Genomic DNA, 18,544 nt, shown 5'->3' on the forward strand with positions numbered 1-18,544 from the left:
TTGGAGATACCAAACTGACCGCGGAACGGAAAATAAGTTACAAGTTTATCATTGCTGATAATGGATTGACCAACAGCAGGGGCGGATCTAGGATTTTCTCGAGGGGGGGGGGGGGGCGGATTTTCAAAAAAATTTCCAAAATTTTGACGTCCTTTTTTTTTTTTTAGGTCGACCAAATTGATTTTTCGAGCTCTCCCAGAGCACTGCTTTGCCCTTATTTTGGCAAAATTTTCTGTGCCGCAGGCAAATTTTTGAAAAAACAGTCAAAAAAGCCGTTTTCGGGCACTTTTTGAAAAATTTTGACAAAAAAAATCGCGTTTTTTTTTGGCGCGCGCTCCCCCTCAAAGTTAGTATATATTTGCGCCGAAGGCGACTTTAGAAAAATTTTAAGGTCGGTCGGCCAAAAATGGATTTCTGAAAAAGTATCAAAGGGGGACCCTTTGGGTCGGCAGGGGGTCGAATCCGAGGAAGGGCGTCCGCAACCCCCCCCCCCCCCCCGATAAATCAGCCCCTGACCAACAGTAAGTTTTCACAAAAACCAAGATTGAACAATCTCAGAAAGAACTATGGGGATTTGCTATTAAACTGGCACAAAAAACGCATGAGCGATGGCAAGAAAATGTAGCACATGATGTCGTCAAACATGAGGAAATTTTTAATGTCTTTTTTCCCGAATTTTTGGTCAGGTCTATACAATCAATCAGTAGTCCTCAGAGTGCTCGGATCAATAACCCAAATTCTAACCTGGAGGGCTTGAGAGGAAAACCTCCGCATACCGATATCAGCAGGACCATCGCTACTTAAAAGAGTGATGTCAACTCTCATCGCTACGATGAGAATTTCACCGATACGGCTACCGAGAAAACAGGCACCCTGCCATTTGCATTACACCACTGCAGTAGGGTAGTGATATGGATCCTCAAGATTCTTTACTAGGCCAGCATAATTATCTTGGCTTACCTGGAGTAGTTCGGTGCCAGCATCTTGTTTACATCCGGAAGGGGGTCAAACTTTATTTCAATCAGCATGTCCAACACTTCTACTGCACACTTCAGCTCGAGGACTCTTTTCTCCGCATCTGGGAAATTGATAGTGGTCAAACTCACACTCGACTGTCGTCGGCCAACTGAACCTATTGCAGACATCGGGAACAAGTATGACAATGGAATCCCCAGAAAACAAACAAGTGTGAAGATTGTTCAATTACTTTTGTGAAGAGTTCGAAATGGAATGAATTGACTGTATATGCTTTTATCTAAGACTAACGGCCCAAAAATACAAGTTTACGTTTTATTACAGTTCAATTTTCATTCACTTTTAGAGGTTTCGATTTCCTTTATTCACATGTTCAAATGGAATGGAGCAGGTTGGAAGAACCTCCGTTTAAATTTTAGGTTCCAATTTTGATTTCCATTCTCTTCGACTATTTTAAATCGTATTCATTGTAGAAAAACTCTGTTTTTTTAACACTCCGCAATGTATTTCTGACCTTTTTTCACCCGACTGGGCCCTCCTCCGGATGAATTTTGAGTGAAAGAGGGTCTTCGAACCTCGCAATTTTCATCCTCACTTGCATTTTTCAGTCTCAATTCTGCACCTTCTAATAATTTCTTCATCAGGCTAAAAACGACTTATCATCGATCATTGAGAAGAATTAAAGATTCGACTATTAGAAAATTAGAAAATTTTCGACTATTTGGAAATCGAAACAAGGATAGCCGGTTATTGTGAAAAAATTGCGGTTATTGTGAAATCGGTTATTGCGGTTATTGTGAAATCGAAACAAAGATTAGAAAATTTTCGACTATTTGGAAATCGAAACAAGGATAGCCGGTTATTGTGCAAATAGCACAGAATGTTCCGACTATAGTTTTTAAAAAAACTACAAAAAATTGTACTTTTGCAGAAAATTTTTGATTTTATTGATTCCCAAAATGGCGCCTAAAAACTAATGTTACTTGCCCAAAAACTAAGGTTTCAGGGCTTAAGTTAAAAACAAATTAGTTGTTAGAGGTCTGCTCGCCCGCTTTATTCGCTCAAAATTGAAATAAAAATCGAGTTTTTCTCGAAATAAAAATTGAAATAAAAATCGAGAAATTTTAAACCAGTTTTTCTCAATACCAAGAACATTTTTTGAAACATTTTTAATGTCGTTCGAATCACATTTTGGTATATCACTCGACCCATTCAAATGATTATCTGTGGTGCATGATTTTACGTGAAAAAAAACGAAAACAACCGAATACAAAAATCCTCCACATTTTTCTAATGGTCAGAACAAAACAAAGAATCAGGTTTCAGAACAATTAGAAACAACAACTTTATGATCGCCCAAAGCTATTTTTTGCTTTCAATCAAATCTAGAACACAATCACTGACACTCCCCCCCCCCCCCCCCCCCACACACACACACACACACACACACACACATACACAGGGGGCTATTCTCATGCGCGAAGCACCGAATGGGCGAAAAAACTCGTGAGCGAAAGACCGAAAACAAAATTAGCCGAAAGTCAATTTTTTAAAAGAGGCAATTGCCATTCAATTAAAATGAATTAAATGAAGCAATATTTTGCTTTTTTCATAACGAAACCCTTGAAATATAAAATTTGTTCCAATTCGGCGGCGGTCAGTGACAATTTGAAAATTTTGCATATTTCTGCCGCTTTTATATTCGGCCAATATCAATATTCAGTCCCCTGGAAATGTTTACTTTCTTTCCACATTTTAGATTATTGAAATTTGATGGGCTGATTTTTATTTTCGCGCATTCGTTCCTTCGCGTATGATGGATTCCACCAGATACACACACACACACACACACACACACACTTGCACACATAGATACACACACGCACGCTCTTTAATTCGGATTTCCGCTCACATAATCAAATTGTAATATTGGGATGTTTGACGTGCTCACTTGACTCAATACTTGATTCTAGCGAAATCAAGCTAAAATCATTTAAAAATATTTTAAAATTCGGGGAAAAAGGTGGATCCGAGGAAAATAAATGCAAAGTTCTGTTATACCTCGAAATCAGCGTCTGCTCAAACAGGATCAACTTGCCGTCCAAATGAGACGCCGATCTCCCTTTCGATCGGTTAAAAGTTTCGACGAGTTGCGAGGAAAACACAGCCACTTGATCACACAGTAGCTGGACAACTTCTATTTGGTCAAAATGAAGGTCCAAAATGCTGTCAAGTAGAGGCAGGGAAGGCGCGTTGGAGTAGAAGAACTCCTCGATGACGTCATGGGCATCTTCCAGTTCCTTTGGAAGTTTCCACAGTGGAGTCATAGCAGTCTGTTAAAAAAAAGAGAAAAATAAGTGAGCTAACACTGTAAGCAAGATGTTGGTGTTTCGATTCCCAGCGTAGCCAAATGGTCCCTCCCTATGGGTATAACTTTTCGACATTCCTTTTTATGCTGTCCAACCTCAAAAATGGTGGCAATATAACTAAATTTGAGGGGAGAGCGCGCGCCGAAAAAAAAACAATTTTTTCGTCAAATTTTTCTGAAAAGTGCTCAAAGCGTCGTATTTAGCCGGTTTTTCAAAAAATTTGCCTGCAGAGCCAAATTATTTCGTCAAAAAAGGGTCCTTATTTTTTTTCGTCGAGCTCGAAAAACAAATTAGTCGGCCTAAGAAAAGGTCGTCAAAAAATTTCTACGCACTCCACAGCATTGATATCTATCACCGATGACCTGACAACCAAACAATCACATTCATAACAGTATGCTGATGGTTTCAAAGCTCATTCCGTGCGGCAATGCTAATTACCTCGGAACGGGGCTATTCTCAAGCCAAGACCGCCAGAAGATTTTCTTAACTGCCCAGAATTGACTGATATTGACACTTGTTTCTTTCAAAATTTTGAATGCTAAACTCTCATTGGCTAATATAATCTCGTGGCTAATGGCCATTCGGTCATCGCCGAAATTTGGAAAATTGGAGTTCGCTTTAAATCAGTTCATAATTACCTGCGTTCCATCGAAGATGTTAGTTTCGAACAACCGTTTCTTTTTCTCTGCAACTCTTTTGTCGTCTTTCGATGGTTCTGCTTGGCCTCCTTTCTGCTTGCAGTTCTCACATTGCCAAATGTAGGATCCCTTAACTTCCACAGACTCCCCACATCTGAAAAAAATAACCCATAAAATGGACAGAATCTTCCGATCATTAAATTCCAATCTTGACAAGCTAATTTTATTTCTTTAAGCTTCAATAAAAAATTTGACTTTTTCATCAATTTTTTGTCAGTTGAGTGAAATTTTAGTCTAACTTGCGCACAAAAATATCGCAATTTTTTGAAGAAGGTACTTAGTAACTCATAAAAAGAAGTTCTAACCTGCTACAAGCAAATCGCTGACAAATTTTGCATTTATTTTTGCGCTGCATCAAATAGCCAAAAACAGTGTTACAAATATAACACTTCGAGTCATTGGCATTACTCTTGGGACCGTCGTCGGCTAAGAGAGCATTTACAGCAATTGAACTTCCCCCTGCTAAACTTGCTTTATCGTCACCCATCATGCTCGCAGTAAGTGATTGGTTATCGATATTAGTAACCGATTCAGATACGTCATCGCCTAATTTGATTAACTTTGGTTTCAAAATTTGATTTCTCGCCAAAATGAAGTTCTCAGTTTTCACCGCAAGTTTAGCATATCGAGGAATTTGCTCTTGGAGACTTTCAATCGAATAGCTAACCATGAAACTTCGGGTAAGAAGCCTGGATTCCATTAAAGTTTCGGATTCGTAAATAACTTCCAACTTATCGAAGCCCAACTTAAGAGCCTGAATTTCACAATTCATCAACATTTGGTGCATAACAAGAACTGGAGATTTGATTATATGCAAGTATTTTTCTCGGACATTGTCAGTAATTTGGCTGATTATAATCAAAGACAGGTACTGATTTCTTAGAATTGAAAGCTCCTCCTCTGAAAACGTCCACATTGTATTTTCACAAGTCAAATTTTTTGCCAATAGGAAGCTGACAATTATTGTTGCTGAGGTTGTATCGCATGTTTGGATCATTTGTTGGGAAATGCTGAAAATGTTTGCCTTCGGGAACTTGAAAGAGCAAAGGTGTGAAATAAGCTTGAAGACCTCTCCGTGTCGCGAAGAGTTTTGCAGCGACATGAACTCGGCTTTTTGCTGAACTTCAATCGGAACGCTCGGATTCAGAGCAATCCATTTCATCGCAAGCTAAAATTTTGTATGTTTTAGAAAATTTTTAATCGATAAAAAACAGAAGACAGGGTTTCGAGAAAACATACTGTGAACTTTGACTTCTCGACACAAAGTTTGTCAATGATGTCTTTATGAGAACCCTCGTCGAACTTAGATTGCGCATACTTCCATTCCAATGCTGTGGTATCAACACTTTCGTCAGGGAAAATTGACAAAATCTAAAACAAGAAAAAAAGTTAGATTAGTTTAGTAAAGTAAAAACAAAACAAAACTTATAGAAAAATTCCAACTCTTACTTTTTCCAAAAGCGACACTTTTTTGAAGAGAAATGAAACAGTTTGTTTCAATTTTCCACTTTCGATATTTTTATCTCGATTAATGCAGTTCAAAATGGCCACAGCATTGTTGATTTTGAACTTTTGGACATTTTCAGTGAGAAACAAAGCTCTAGTAGTCGGGTTTTTAATCTTGTAAATCTTTTCCGGGTCCGCAGAAGATTGAACGCAAGCTATTAAATCGAACAGGGGTTGAAATCGGCTCAAATTTACAGGTTCTTGAGCCAACAACGACAACAGCAGCTCGATTTTGGGACATAACTCAAAAACTGGAGCATCGCTTTTTAAAATTTGTTCCAAATACGCTAAGCATTTTTTGACAACTTTTGGACATTTAGCGCCGCTTATAAGCCCGTGTTCATTTAAAAGGGACAAATAATTTTCATGCTTTCCGAAACCGGCATCCGTAGAATTGTAAAATTCTTCGAAAGGTTTTAAAATTTTCTTCGACCAAGTTTTCAAGGCTGGGTAGTTAAAAGAAAATTTCGAAGACACAGTATCTCGAATCAATTTGAGATGGTCAAGGGTTGAGTCCCGATTAATAGAGTTTGGCGAATTGGCTCCGGCTGTTAAAGTAAAGGTTAATTTCCGAGAACTCATGGAGATAGATCGGTCTCGTTTCTTATCGTCGGCAATTTCATACGACTCGTTACAAGTATCCGTTACTTGATGTATAAGCTCAATCAAAGTAGCTTGTAGTGGGTTTTTACTATGTAAAAACTGCTTAATTCCAGTCGCGCTGTGCAAGGGGTATGTTCGGCACGAGATTCGGTCCGTTTTCTCACAGGCTAACATACCGTCAACAAACCCGGGTTCGTTTAAAGAATTTGCAGTAATCGTTTCGAAATTAGAGAAGTCAGCGACAGTATTGAAATCATACTGAACTTCAAAAACTTTGTTTTCTTCTTCGTTATTTAAAACGTGGACATTCAAGAATCCTTTAGAGTAAATTTCTTGTAAGCTTTTAGCATCATCATCGTCGAGATATTTCGGTAAAAACTTGAGCAAAACAGGCCAATTTGAGGATAAATTGTTATTTTTGGCCCCATTTTGGGTAATGAAATCGGCTTCGTATTTATCGAAAAGAAACTCGTGCAGTAGCTGTGGAGTTGTGAGGCCTGTTTTGGTGATCTTGACCTGGTTCTGGATCCAATGACTTTCACCTTCTTCCATCTGACTCTCAATTGACATTCCTTTTATCACCTTGAACAAAACAACCATATTAAAAATAAATTAATCACGTATTGCATAACCTAATGCAAATAAAACCATTACAAAAACAGAAAAAAATCATAAAAATTACCGAATGAAAAAATTTTCTGTTTGTTTCTAGAACAAAAATTTTGATTTGGGCAGGTAAAAAAGCAAAAAAAAACATTTTTAGCCATTTTATAAACTTTCATGGAAAAACTTTATCTGACGATGATATGCTCAAAAACTGCATGCCCTTTTTAGTTGGGTTAGTCCTGAATCTTCTAAGGAGAGAAGATTACCCGTCATCTAACATAGGATGAGTGCTTATTGATTACATCTTGAGTGACGTACCTGCAAAACAGGGGAAGACACAGTTCCGTCAATTAGCAAAAACGTCTCGTCAAATTTCGAGAAATCAAACGAAGCGAACTCAGTCAGTAATTTCGCCTGCGACTTCAGCACTTCATAGAACGCTTGACCGAAGTGCACTTGGCCGATAGGTTTTTTGTTATGACGTAATATGCAGTTACGCAATTGCCAAAGAGTTATGTTTTTGCAGTCCCCCACAGTGTAAGATAAGCGAAGCTGGAAGGCCAGTTTTTCCAGAGGCGATCCACCAATTAGACAAGTGAGACCCATGTTGTCTTTTAAAAACTAAAACACAAAAAAAGTCAGAAACCAATTTTTTAACCTTTTTGATAATGCTTGCTAGTGGCAAGCGTAAATATAATTTTTAAACGTGCAAGTTAAATATTTTTTCTAAAATGAAATGAGTGCGCCGAAGCTCAGATAAAAATATAAAAAAGTATCTCTACAAGGATATAATACTGCACTTTCCAATAAAAAGTGGACAAAAGTTTAGTAAACAAATAACTAGCTGAATTGCAGAAATAGATTACACACAAAGGCAAAGATACGCTTCGCAAACACTTGCGAGAACACGACAAAAAGTAGCTCTATAAACTGCAATGATAAAAATTAGAAATAAACCTAACTTAGTGAAACTCTGTTACCTCTGAGATTCGAACCTGCAACCAATAGAAAAAGAGTCTCCCACATTTACCACTCACCCACGGAACCTTGATAGGTACCAAACACTAGCAACAAATAAAGCAGAGAACAGATGCTATGCAATTTCCAAGGCTACAGTGAAATTTCCAAATAAGTGAACACTTTTACTGAACACTTTTTTGCGAGTTAGGTTAATAAAAAAGAAGGTTCATAATAATACACTAAGCTGATCGCAAGTGTAATAAACAAGGATTGCGGGTTGCTGTGCAAGCAGAACAGAATATTCCGACCATATCATCAGATTTTTTTCTTCAAATTAGTGTCTTTTCTTGTGCGTCGTGAGTTCATAGAACAATAAGAACGCATATCAAATTAGTAAATTAGGCATGAGCGACAACAATTGTCTTCAAAAAAATGGAAAAAATTAAAAAAAAAAAATTTTGTTTGAAGTTTTCAATTTTTTGAAAGTTTTGTGCCATAAAAACGCGAAATGGCGCGTCCAAAACTAGTTGTTTGGTGTTCTTCGAATCACGATTGAAAAGGCATTAATATGATACATCACTCGATCAAGTCCGATGATTATTTGTGGTACCTGATTTTGAGTGGAAAACAAACAAACACACTCGAATACACATTCCTCCCTATTTTCAATGATCGGAACTATTATAGAAAAACCGGTCATTAAGTAAGCTGACCTGACGCTAAATAAAGTCTGAAAACTGCGAAGCAATTGTAATCCAGTAGTTGCCTGTTGCTTTGAAATATCATATTAGGCTACTTCTAAACTAGTGCGTTTTGCAATTCTTTAGAAAAAAATGTACAGAAAGCGACGCAAAAATTTTGTAATATTTGCGATACAACAAAAACATAGAAGGCAAATGTTAAATCAAATTTATTCAAACAATTTCCAAAAGAACGGGCATTGAAAAGGCAGATATGAACAAATGTATCTGTTAGTTAAAAAAAAGAAGAGGAGGGAATAATCACCAGTTTAGGTTATCCTGTGAACAAAATTATTTAAGTGAAAAATTCTAGTTCCCAGTTGCAACACTCCTGCTTATCGCATGGAAAATCATGAAAAAAAAGTAATCAAAAATTTGTTGCCAAAAATCAATTGTTATCAAAAAAAAAGTTCAGAGAATCGAAAAATTTATATCACAACTCTTTTCGGAAATAATCAAATGCTTCTTGTTTCACATTGAGTTTCCGAGACCTCGAAAAAAAAACATTTCAATCAATCGGTTATATACTTTCAAGTATAAAATCGATCATCGATGAATTACAGATTCCGCAAAATTGGAGAGTCCACTAAATTCGAGTCTGAATGAAGGAAGTCAAAATTCAACATTTTTTCCTGAAAAAAAAACCGAACAAAAAATAACCAAGACCATTATAAGAGTAACTTGTACAGTTACAAACAAAACAAATCCATTCTTTGCAATAATGATGTTTAAAAAAATTGCGGAGAAGGAAGGGTGCCTTTAGTGTACAATGCTTATGCCAGTGGTATGTAAGCCAGCCGAAGTATCAACCAGTCAAATTATCAACCAGTCAAACATCAAATATATAAGTGTTATATGATAATTAGGCAACAATTATGGAACAGATTCGAAAGTTATGCTAAATTCATTCATATTATGCAACTTTTCGGCTGGTGCAGATGCTCTACTCATGTTCAGTTGGTTTGGGTACCGTGTAGACATCCGATATTTCAAGCATCGAAAAGCCAAAAACTGTTGCAAACATCCGAAAAACAGCTTTTTTAGGGTAAACATCCAACATTTTTAACAAGTGGAGCAAACATCCAATTTCTACTGTTTGCTTACAAGATGCTATATTGGCAAAGTTTATAGTGACCGCAGCAGCCGCGTCAACACGTTGCGAGCTTGCCAACAGCAGGTAGCGCTTTATATGAAAATTAGAGTCGATAATCGCCGCGAAGCGATGACGCGCCACATCCATCGAATTTAAAACAGGAATCGGTTAAATTAGAATGGTCTGATGAACTGGGTCCAGTGCAAACATCCGATATGTCAAACATCCACTATGTCAAACATCCGAACTTATATAATAATTACGTAACAATATGACGTAAGAATTTCCAAAACAGGAAAGAGTCCATTTAGCTGTTTCCAAAAAAGGAAACAAATGAGTTCTAAAGTAACTGTGTGTTAATACGTTTAATTCCAATCATTTGAAAATCGGCCAAAATTTTAAAGCAAACAATAGAAACCGGATGTTTGCCCTACTTTTCAATAACATCAGATGCTTGCCCTAGTAAAGCTGGTTTTAGGATGTTAGCAGCACATTTTGGTTTTTCGGTTGGTTGACATATCGGATATTTACGCGGTACTCGATGAGTTATCTCTTGTGTTTGAGATTCTTCATCATTTTCTACGTAATTGTTATGTAATTTCGATAGTTTGACATAGCGGATGTTTGACATATCGTATGTCTGCCATAGACCCGGCTGGTTTATACTTCAGCTAGTTTATTTACACTGGCCTCTGCCTTACATCAAGATTTTACACAGAGGCGAAGTTGCACTTCGCATACACAAGCAAACATATGACCGATAACGCTATTTCGAAAAACTGAATGAGTAAAATTTTGGGTCTACAAAAATTCATAAGTGACGCACGCCAATTATGACGCATTAGCAGTACCAGTCAATTTGAACAAAAAAGAAATTTGCCAACTAACATGCCTCAATTTATAGAGCAGTCTCGGAGCAGTAATTTTATGAAAAAATTCAATGTAATGAATTTTTTTTGTTAATTTGAGATTTTTTGTGAAAATCATCCCCCACACGCCATATTAAATACAAAGTGATAACTTTAGCCCCAAGTAACAAATCAATTATGGCAAATAAGCTTCCTTCAGCCAATTTGGAACAATTTTAAGATGGATTAAATCTCCGCCTACACATGAATAGCGCGAATTATATCGCGGGTTAATTGTCACAAATTGGCAATAATGGCAATCTTTAAACCCCCATAACTTTACGAAAAAAGATCACAGCTGAAATATTTTTTCAAATTTAAGCTCAGGACAACAACACCTTTTGAATGTTATAAAATAACTCCGTCAAAAAAAACGGCTAGTTGAAAAGTCGGAAATTGTCTGAAGAAAAAACCCACCCCGAGCACAAATATTCCGTTCTTTTCGTTACGAAAGTTGAAACAATAATTAACGCGCAATGTAGGTTGTTCTAATGAGGCATAAGCGGCCAAATAAATCTTTCAAAATTGACCTGAGTCACCAACTTGCTCTTATTACGTTGCCTCTCGCAAAATGTAACACTTGCAGAATTTTGTAGCAGGTTCAACATCTTGATGGTCGTATATGATAATTAGGCAACAATTATGGAACAGATTCGAAAGTTATGCTAAATTCATTCATATTATGCAACTTTTCGGCTGGTGCAGATGCTCTACTCATGTTCAGTTGGTTTGGGTACCGTGTAGACATCCGATATTTCAAGCATCGAAAAGCCAAAAACTGTTGCAAACATCCGAAAAACAGCTTTTTTAGGGTAAACATCCAACATTTTTAACAAGTGGAGCAAACATCCAATTTCTACTGTTTGCTTACAAGATGCTATATTGGCAAAGTTTATAGTGACCGCAGCAGCCGCGTCAACACGTTGCGAGCTTGCCAACAGCAGGTAGCGCTTTATATGAAAATTAGAGTCGATAATCGCCGCGAAGCGATGACGCGCCACATCCATCGAATTTAAAACAGGAATCGGTTAAATTAGAATGGTCTGATGAACTGGGTCCAGTGCAAACATCCGATATGTCAAACATCCACTATGTCAAACATCCGAACTTATATAATAATTACGTAACAATATGACGTAAGAATTTCCAAAACAGGAAAGAGTCCATTTAGCTGTTTCCAAAAAAGGAAACAAATGAGTTCTAAAGTAACTGTGTGTTAATACGTTTAATTCCAATCATTTGAAAATCGGCCAAAATTTTAAAGCAAACAATAGAAACCGGATGTTTGCCCTACTTTTCAATAACATCAGATGCTTGCCCTAGTAAAGCTGGTTTTAGGATGTTAGCAGCACATTTTGGTTTTTCGGTTGGTTGACATATCGGATATTTACGCGGTACTCGATGAGTTATCTCTTGTGTTTGAGATTCTTCATCATTTTCTACGTAATTGTTATGTAATTTCGATAGTTTGACATAGCGGATGTTTGACATATCGTATGTCTGCCATAGACCCGGCTGGTTTATACTTCAGCTAGTTTATTTACACTGGCCTCTGCCTTACATCAAGATTTTACACAGAGGCGAAGTTGCACTTCGCATACACAAGCAAACATATGACCGATAACGCTATTTCGAAAAACTGAATGAGTAAAATTTTGGGTCTACAAAAATTCATAAGTGACGCACGCCAATTATGACGCATTAGCAGTACCAGTCAATTTGAACAAAAAAGAAATTTGCCAACTAACATGCCTCAATTTATAGAGCAGTCTCGGAGCAGTAATTTTATGAAAAAATTCAATGTAATGAATTTTTTTTGTTAATTTGAGATTTTTTGTGAAAATCATCCCCCACACGCCATATTAAATACAAAGTGATAACTTTAGCCCCAAGTAACAAATCAATTATGGCAAATAAGCTTCCTTCAGCCAATTTGGAACAATTTTAAGATGGATTAAATCTCCGCCTACACATGAATAGCGCGAATTATATCGCGGGTTAATTGTCACAAATTGGCAATAATGGCAATCTTTAAACCCCCATAACTTTACGAAAAAAGATCACAGCTGAAATATTTTTTCAAATTTAAGCTCAGGACAACAACACCTTTTGAATGTTATAAAATAACTCCGTCAAAAAAAACGGCTAGTTGAAAAGTCGGAAATTGTCTGAAGAAAAAACCCACCCCGAGCACAAATATTCCGTTCTTTTCGTTACGAAAGTTGAAACAATAATTAACGCGCAATGTAGGTTGTTCTAATGAGGCATAAGCGGCCAAATAAATCTTTCAAAATTGACCTGAGTCACCAACTTGCTCTTATTACGTTGCCTCTCGCAAAATGTAACACTTGCAGAATTTTGTAGCAGGTTCAACATCTTGATGGTCGTATTCTTGTAATATTTGGATAGTGTTTTTTTTTTCATTTTTAACTTGGTTTTGCAATTTTTTTTGTGAGATTTTTGCCTCAAAAGCAAATAACATAGATTTTAATTTAACTTTTTAAGAATGCTTCAATTCCAATTTTCTGCAAAGCTCTGAATGTTCCGATTGCTTTTTAAGGTCTATGGAGCAGTAATCACATAAAAAAAACTAAATGAAGGATTGTTGCTGCGTTTTCTTTAGCAATCAAGAATTCTAAAGACCAAGAGTCGACTTTTTCCATAAATCATCATTTCTCTCTTGCTTTATTTTGAAATGACCATTATCTTCAGGCATCTTCCCATTCAGTCTGGTGATAAAACGCCTGCTGGAAATTAGGTCGGCGGTTTGAAACCCAGCTGAATGTTTTTTTTTTGACATAAGAACTTACATTTTTAATAATTTCAGTGTGTTTTTTCAACCGATAGGGTTAATTTCATAAGTACATAAGAATTGCATACGTATGTTACCAATTTCACAGACATAAGCAATTGTTGTTTTTATCAATTTATTTAAAACACAGAGGCAAAGCTGCAGCTTCGCAAACATGGTCGAGAGAGCGGCAAAATATTCAGGAGCTTTAAAATGCAGAAAAACACCTATTTTTTCGTGTAATAATTTTAAATGTAATAAATTAAAGGCAACCACAGAAACTTTGCAAGCGATAAAATAGAAAGTGTAAGGCCAAATTTTGTATCAAAAATTTCTCGAAATATAAAGAGCTGAACAAATTTTATGAAGGAGTTTTCATTATTGTTCTATTGTATGAAACAAATATTTTTTTTTTGCTTCAATCGATAAATTAGAAAAAAACTGTATCATTTCATTGCATATCAAATGTCAAAACACATAGTTTTACACAGAAGCGAAGTTGTATTTCGCATACACAAGCAAAAATATGACCGATAACGCTACTGGGAAAAACTGAGTATAACTTTGGGTCTACAAATTTTCTTAAGTGACGCACGCCAATTATGAGTCTTCATAATTGCTAAGTGGCGCAAGCCAATTATGACGCATTAGCAGTACCAGTCAATTTGGAAGAAAAAAAATTACCAACTAATATGCCTCAATTTATAAAGCGGACGCACTTTAACTAGTATACGAAAAAGTTCATTAAAAACTTCCGATCCTACCCAGGTTCAAACCCTCTTATTTTGAGGTGGATCTTCTTCCGTACCTCTACACTATAGATCCATAATACATAGTGTTAAAGTGCTATTTGTAATACAATAGTCTGTGTTAACCTGCTTAGCATTGGCTGTACTTCATAGCTGGTTATTCATCAAAATGAACACTTTCAAAATGAACACATTTTATCGCAACAATATTTGCGTGCAACAATATTTGCGATTTAGGTTGGAAAAAAAAGATAGTTCATACTATAACACAAGCATTGCTTGTGTAAGCAAGATTGTTTAAGTTGATGTCAATAAAATTGACAACCTGTTATAAGAAAAATTATGACTTGCTGGAAATTGAAAACAAACTTTGCTTTCAAACAGCGAAAAGTTCATATAACCTTGTGAGCTTTAGCCTCCAAAATAGCTCCATGCAGGAACATGAGATTGTACAGATTACAGCAGAATGCAAACATGTTGCCATCACTTTGGATCTCCTTCAAGTCTAGTCCCTCCAATTGCGCTGTGTCTTCTAAGATGGCCTCTAAGTCGTAACTATCACAGAAGATAAGAAGATCTTCACCCTTGACCAGACTGGAACTGTTGCAACAGTCTGAAGTAGAAAAAAAGATAGTTAAAAGAAAAAGAAAAAATCCCACTACAAAAAAGTGAAGTCCTGGAAAGAAATTGACCAAAACTTTAAATTTTAAGAAATTGGAAGTCAAAAATCCTACCGTCGAAGAAGAGAATCAACTTCATCAGAATATCCTCCAGCACTTCATTGGGAGACTTTTTCATCACTTTCTGTCCGTCAGATTCACCTGTCATGTCAGACGACACGTGACTACTCAAGTGTGAAATAGTGTCTGGAAGGGGCGGAGCCATCGGGTTCAAATTCAACGCCTGATGAATCAAATCAAATTATTTTATAATGGTGCTCAAATTATCCGAGAAACCACTTTAAATTTTTCTGTAATTATTGACAAAAAAATAAGCAAGCTAAAAGTTCATATCGGTTTTTCTCGACACCGAGGTAATTTTTCAAAACTTTCGTACATCGGTTTAACCACCTATTAAAGGGCCAATCTGACGTTTATATATTGCTATTGATTTTAGAAAAACCGTAAACAAAACACTGTAAGCTTGGAAAAAACAGACCTGAAACTTATTTTTTTACCTCGTGAAAACAAAAAAAAACACTCAAATTTATCCTGTTTTAAAGCTTTTTAAGGGTCCACACTACCTTATGAGAACAGGACATCACTGAATCTGTGTTGTAAGACAAGGTGAGGCAGCGCCATGGCAAAGATACGAGGAGTCGGTTGCAGACGATCTCGGACAAGTTAATATGAAGCTTGTCGCAAAGATCTTCTAACGACTTCAGCGGAATTTGCTTCTCGAAAACCAAGTCACAAATCAGTTCCGTTGGACTATAGGTCAGTAACGTAAAAGGGCAAATTGATAATTTTTTGATCGCAAGTCTTGTTTCGGACGATGTTTTAAATGACCAAGGCTCCGAAGGCGCGGCATTAGATTCCAGTTGGATCAAATTTTGAGCGAAACTTTTGATGTATTCGTAGAAAACGTCAAGAAAGTATGTTCGTTTTGGAGGTTCGCGGGCGAAGGCTATTTCCTTCTCAGTGCACGATTTGTAGAGGTCCTTCAGAATGGGGTCTGGCTGAGAGAATGCACGAAGGTAATCTTTCATCGCCTAAAAATGAGGGTTAAACAGAATATCAGGGGGTTTCTAAAGATCTAATTTGATCATTTGTGCAAGTTTGATACAATACAAGTTTGATTAAAAAATTATACAATAACTTTTTGTCATACCTAGTACATTAATCACTGGTTGTATGATCAAACTGAGATTTTCGTAAGCAGGGGGGGGGGTAAATGAATCAAACGGCAATTTTTTTCAAAAAAAAAAAACAAAGTTAAAATTTCAGTCCTAAAACAACCGAAGAAAAAATACAATCTCTATATCAGAGAAAACTATCTTCTTTTATTAATAATTTAAGGATTCAATGAAAAAAAAATTGAAATCTAATGTGTCCTTTTTGTTAATACTTTTTACTAACCGCATGTAATATATCTCTCATGGCATTTTCCTTTTCTAGACGTTTCGCAATTGCTTGTTGTTCTGCTATTTCCACGCTTGGCTCAATTTTGGCTCCTTTGCTGCCCTTTCCCCCTTTTCCCAAACTGCGCTGACTCTGAGACAACGCTGTTGCTGATCTCTGTTGGCTCGATGAGGCGTCGGCTTTTAAGTCTTTATGAGTAGATTCCAGCACTCGCATCAATTCTCTTCTAGCTCGTTTTTGACTCTCGATTAGATTTTCAAACCTGGAAAAATGTTCAACAAATAATCAATTTGTCAATAACATTCCTTAAAATAAATACTTAAAATTCGCTCGAATAGGGAGGGACCGCTCGCTTTAAAACTACGACAAACAGAAAATCATTTTCTTCAAATTTACGACAACCAGAAATCTCGAGATTTGCACATACTACACAACAAGATCTTAAGTGAGTTATTCTGGTGAAATTTGAAAACAGTAGATTCAAATCATAACGCACCTAAAAAGGTTTTCAAACCGTTTTTTTTCCTGTCTTTTTTTTTCAGTAAACACGTGCGTTACTCGGAAAAAATACTAATTTTACTTTGCTCTTAAGGCATCTTTGACAGGCTCACTGCCTTTTGACGTCTTTCCAAGTGTACTAATTGTAAAATACTTGGTAACGAATTTATTAAAGGTTTCGGTCTTGAGAAAAAAAAAGAATAAAAAATTAGATTTAGCTTGATTTCCAAGATGAACAAACGGTCAGCATTTTAGTTTCAAATGTATTTAAAACATGAGTTTCTGTAAATAACTTGCCGGCCGTAGGGCACCTAGTAACGAATATCTGCCCCATGTAACGAACAGAGCCATCGGCTCATTTTAAAGCATTTTGGTTTTATAGAAGAGGTGGAGGGGGGGGGGGGTGGGGGTTGTCAGCGGTTCAACAGATTCAAAACATACTGGTCATATGAGCTGGCCGCAAGAGGCAATGTTGTGCTGGCCAACATTTTAATGAAGTTCCTTTCTTCACATGCTTCTGTTTTCAGCATATCATTCAGTGTTACGATCGCATACTGAAATCCACCAATTTCGCCCAATTCTCTTTTCGGCTCATTGACCTCCAGAAACGAACTCACCAGACCAAAGTTCTCTTCAATTATAGTTCTCAAAACGCTAATAGGCAATGGGCATGAACAAGCTATGTCAAATTTAAGCATAAGTTCGATGTAGTTTGAGGGTAGTATGAATTTGGTGAAGGCAGTTTGCGCTTCAGGGCTGAGAATTGAGGAGAAGTCGGGAAGTTTGAACGAGTCGAAGAAGTTCTCGAGGAGTTGCGGGATGTTCATGTTCCCAATGCCACTTTGAGCTTTACTCGTGAGGCGCTGCAGAAACGAAGCAGACCCTAAACGAAAAGCATTAAAAGAAAGGCTTCAGCAAACAACACGCTATGCTTTATGGCTGAAAAATCCGTTGAAAATCAGTTTGGCCGCAAAAACCGGTCGAGTAAGAACAATTTTCTCGTTTTTAGGCCGACAAAATCTATGTTCCGTTTTCCTCTCAAAACATTATATGCCATTTTGGCAAAAGTTTTGCGCTGCATGCAAATTTAAAAATATACCTAAAATGACAGTTTATGCCCATTTTTAGAAAGTTTTAACCAAAGATGGAATTTTTTTGTCGCGCGGTCTCCACAGATTTTGTTTAGTTTGGCGCAGCCTTTGCAAAAACTTTAGGTTTGACGAGGAGACTCATTCGCGTACCCAGGCGGTCAAAACCCTGAAGGAAGAATCGCGGCAATCCCCCATCAGCCATTCATCCTAGACTTCATGTCTTTTGACTGGTAGCTGCTAGAGCTTGGAATACATATAATGCGCTTTAGCTGCTATTGATTAAATTTGAGATTGCATTTATTCGAGTTCACCTTGATGCCACAAGAAAAAAATAGGGATCGTATCTCCATTTAAAAAATAAAAACAGAATCGGGATCTCACTGTCAACGATTTCGAGCCCCTCAGCCTCATCATGGTTCCCCCCTCTATCTTCATCTTCTTCTGCGATAGTGAATGCACCTCCCCTCTGTCTCCTCACACCCCCTCCCCCGCCACCTCCTCTGCCCCCCTCGCCACCTGCCTCCTTGTCCCCACACTCTGTCACTTTGCGCCATAGTTGGTCATAGCCCACTTCTATGGCCACAAATTTCTCCACTTCTGAGACACTTATATTGTACCTGCAATGAACATTTCATAACTGTATAATTTCGACAACTAAGTGAAAAACTAAGTTTTCATAATGAAATTTTGTTTTCAGTCAGCAGTTTGTTGTTGCATAAGAAAGCTGCTAAAACAGTTTCTGTTTCGACCACTAAAAGCGTGGAGCAACTTTGCTTTCAACTATTTATTCTCGCAAAACCTGGTATCATGCAAAAAAACGTCAAGTGGAGTCGAGTTATAGTTTATAGTATTAAAGTCTTTCAGTAGCAGTGTGAG

At 37.0% G+C, this 18,544-nt stretch overlaps 2 protein-coding genes across 2 annotated transcripts in view; both read right to left on the bottom strand.

Moving 5' to 3' along the window:
* The window catches only part of LOC134848390 (thimet oligopeptidase-like), a 197,417-nt gene that overhangs the window by 79,533 nt on the left and 99,340 nt on the right, over positions 1–18,544 (bottom strand). The gene's annotated exons all lie outside the window — the stretch shown is intronic.
* Positions 1–18,544, bottom strand: part of LOC134848758 (zinc finger FYVE domain-containing protein 26-like) — a 46,184-nt gene that overhangs the window by 18,400 nt on the left and 9,240 nt on the right. The window contains exons 8-21 of the mRNA XM_063866270.1: positions 18,050–18,285; positions 17,019–17,460; positions 16,077–16,341; positions 15,242–15,709; positions 14,733–14,901; positions 14,400–14,611; positions 7,076–7,378; positions 5,492–6,733; positions 5,282–5,413; positions 4,348–5,210; positions 3,983–4,136; positions 3,037–3,308; positions 1,490–1,620; positions 961–1,132 (exon numbers count right to left, since the gene is read on the bottom strand). Coding sequence (XP_063722340.1) covers positions 961–1,132; positions 1,490–1,620; positions 3,037–3,308; positions 3,983–4,136; positions 4,348–5,210; positions 5,282–5,413; positions 5,492–6,733; positions 7,076–7,378; positions 14,400–14,611; positions 14,733–14,901; positions 15,242–15,709; positions 16,077–16,341; positions 17,019–17,460; positions 18,050–18,285 — 5,061 coding nt within the window. The remainder of the gene's footprint in view (positions 1–960; positions 1,133–1,489; positions 1,621–3,036; positions 3,309–3,982; positions 4,137–4,347; positions 5,211–5,281; positions 5,414–5,491; positions 6,734–7,075; positions 7,379–14,399; positions 14,612–14,732; positions 14,902–15,241; positions 15,710–16,076; positions 16,342–17,018; positions 17,461–18,049; positions 18,286–18,544) is intronic.

Source organism: Symsagittifera roscoffensis, chromosome 6 (assembly GCF_963678635.1).
Source record: "Symsagittifera roscoffensis chromosome 6, txSymRosc1.1, whole genome shotgun sequence".
NCBI classification, from domain to species: Eukaryota; Metazoa; Xenacoelomorpha; order Acoela; family Convolutidae; genus Symsagittifera; species Symsagittifera roscoffensis.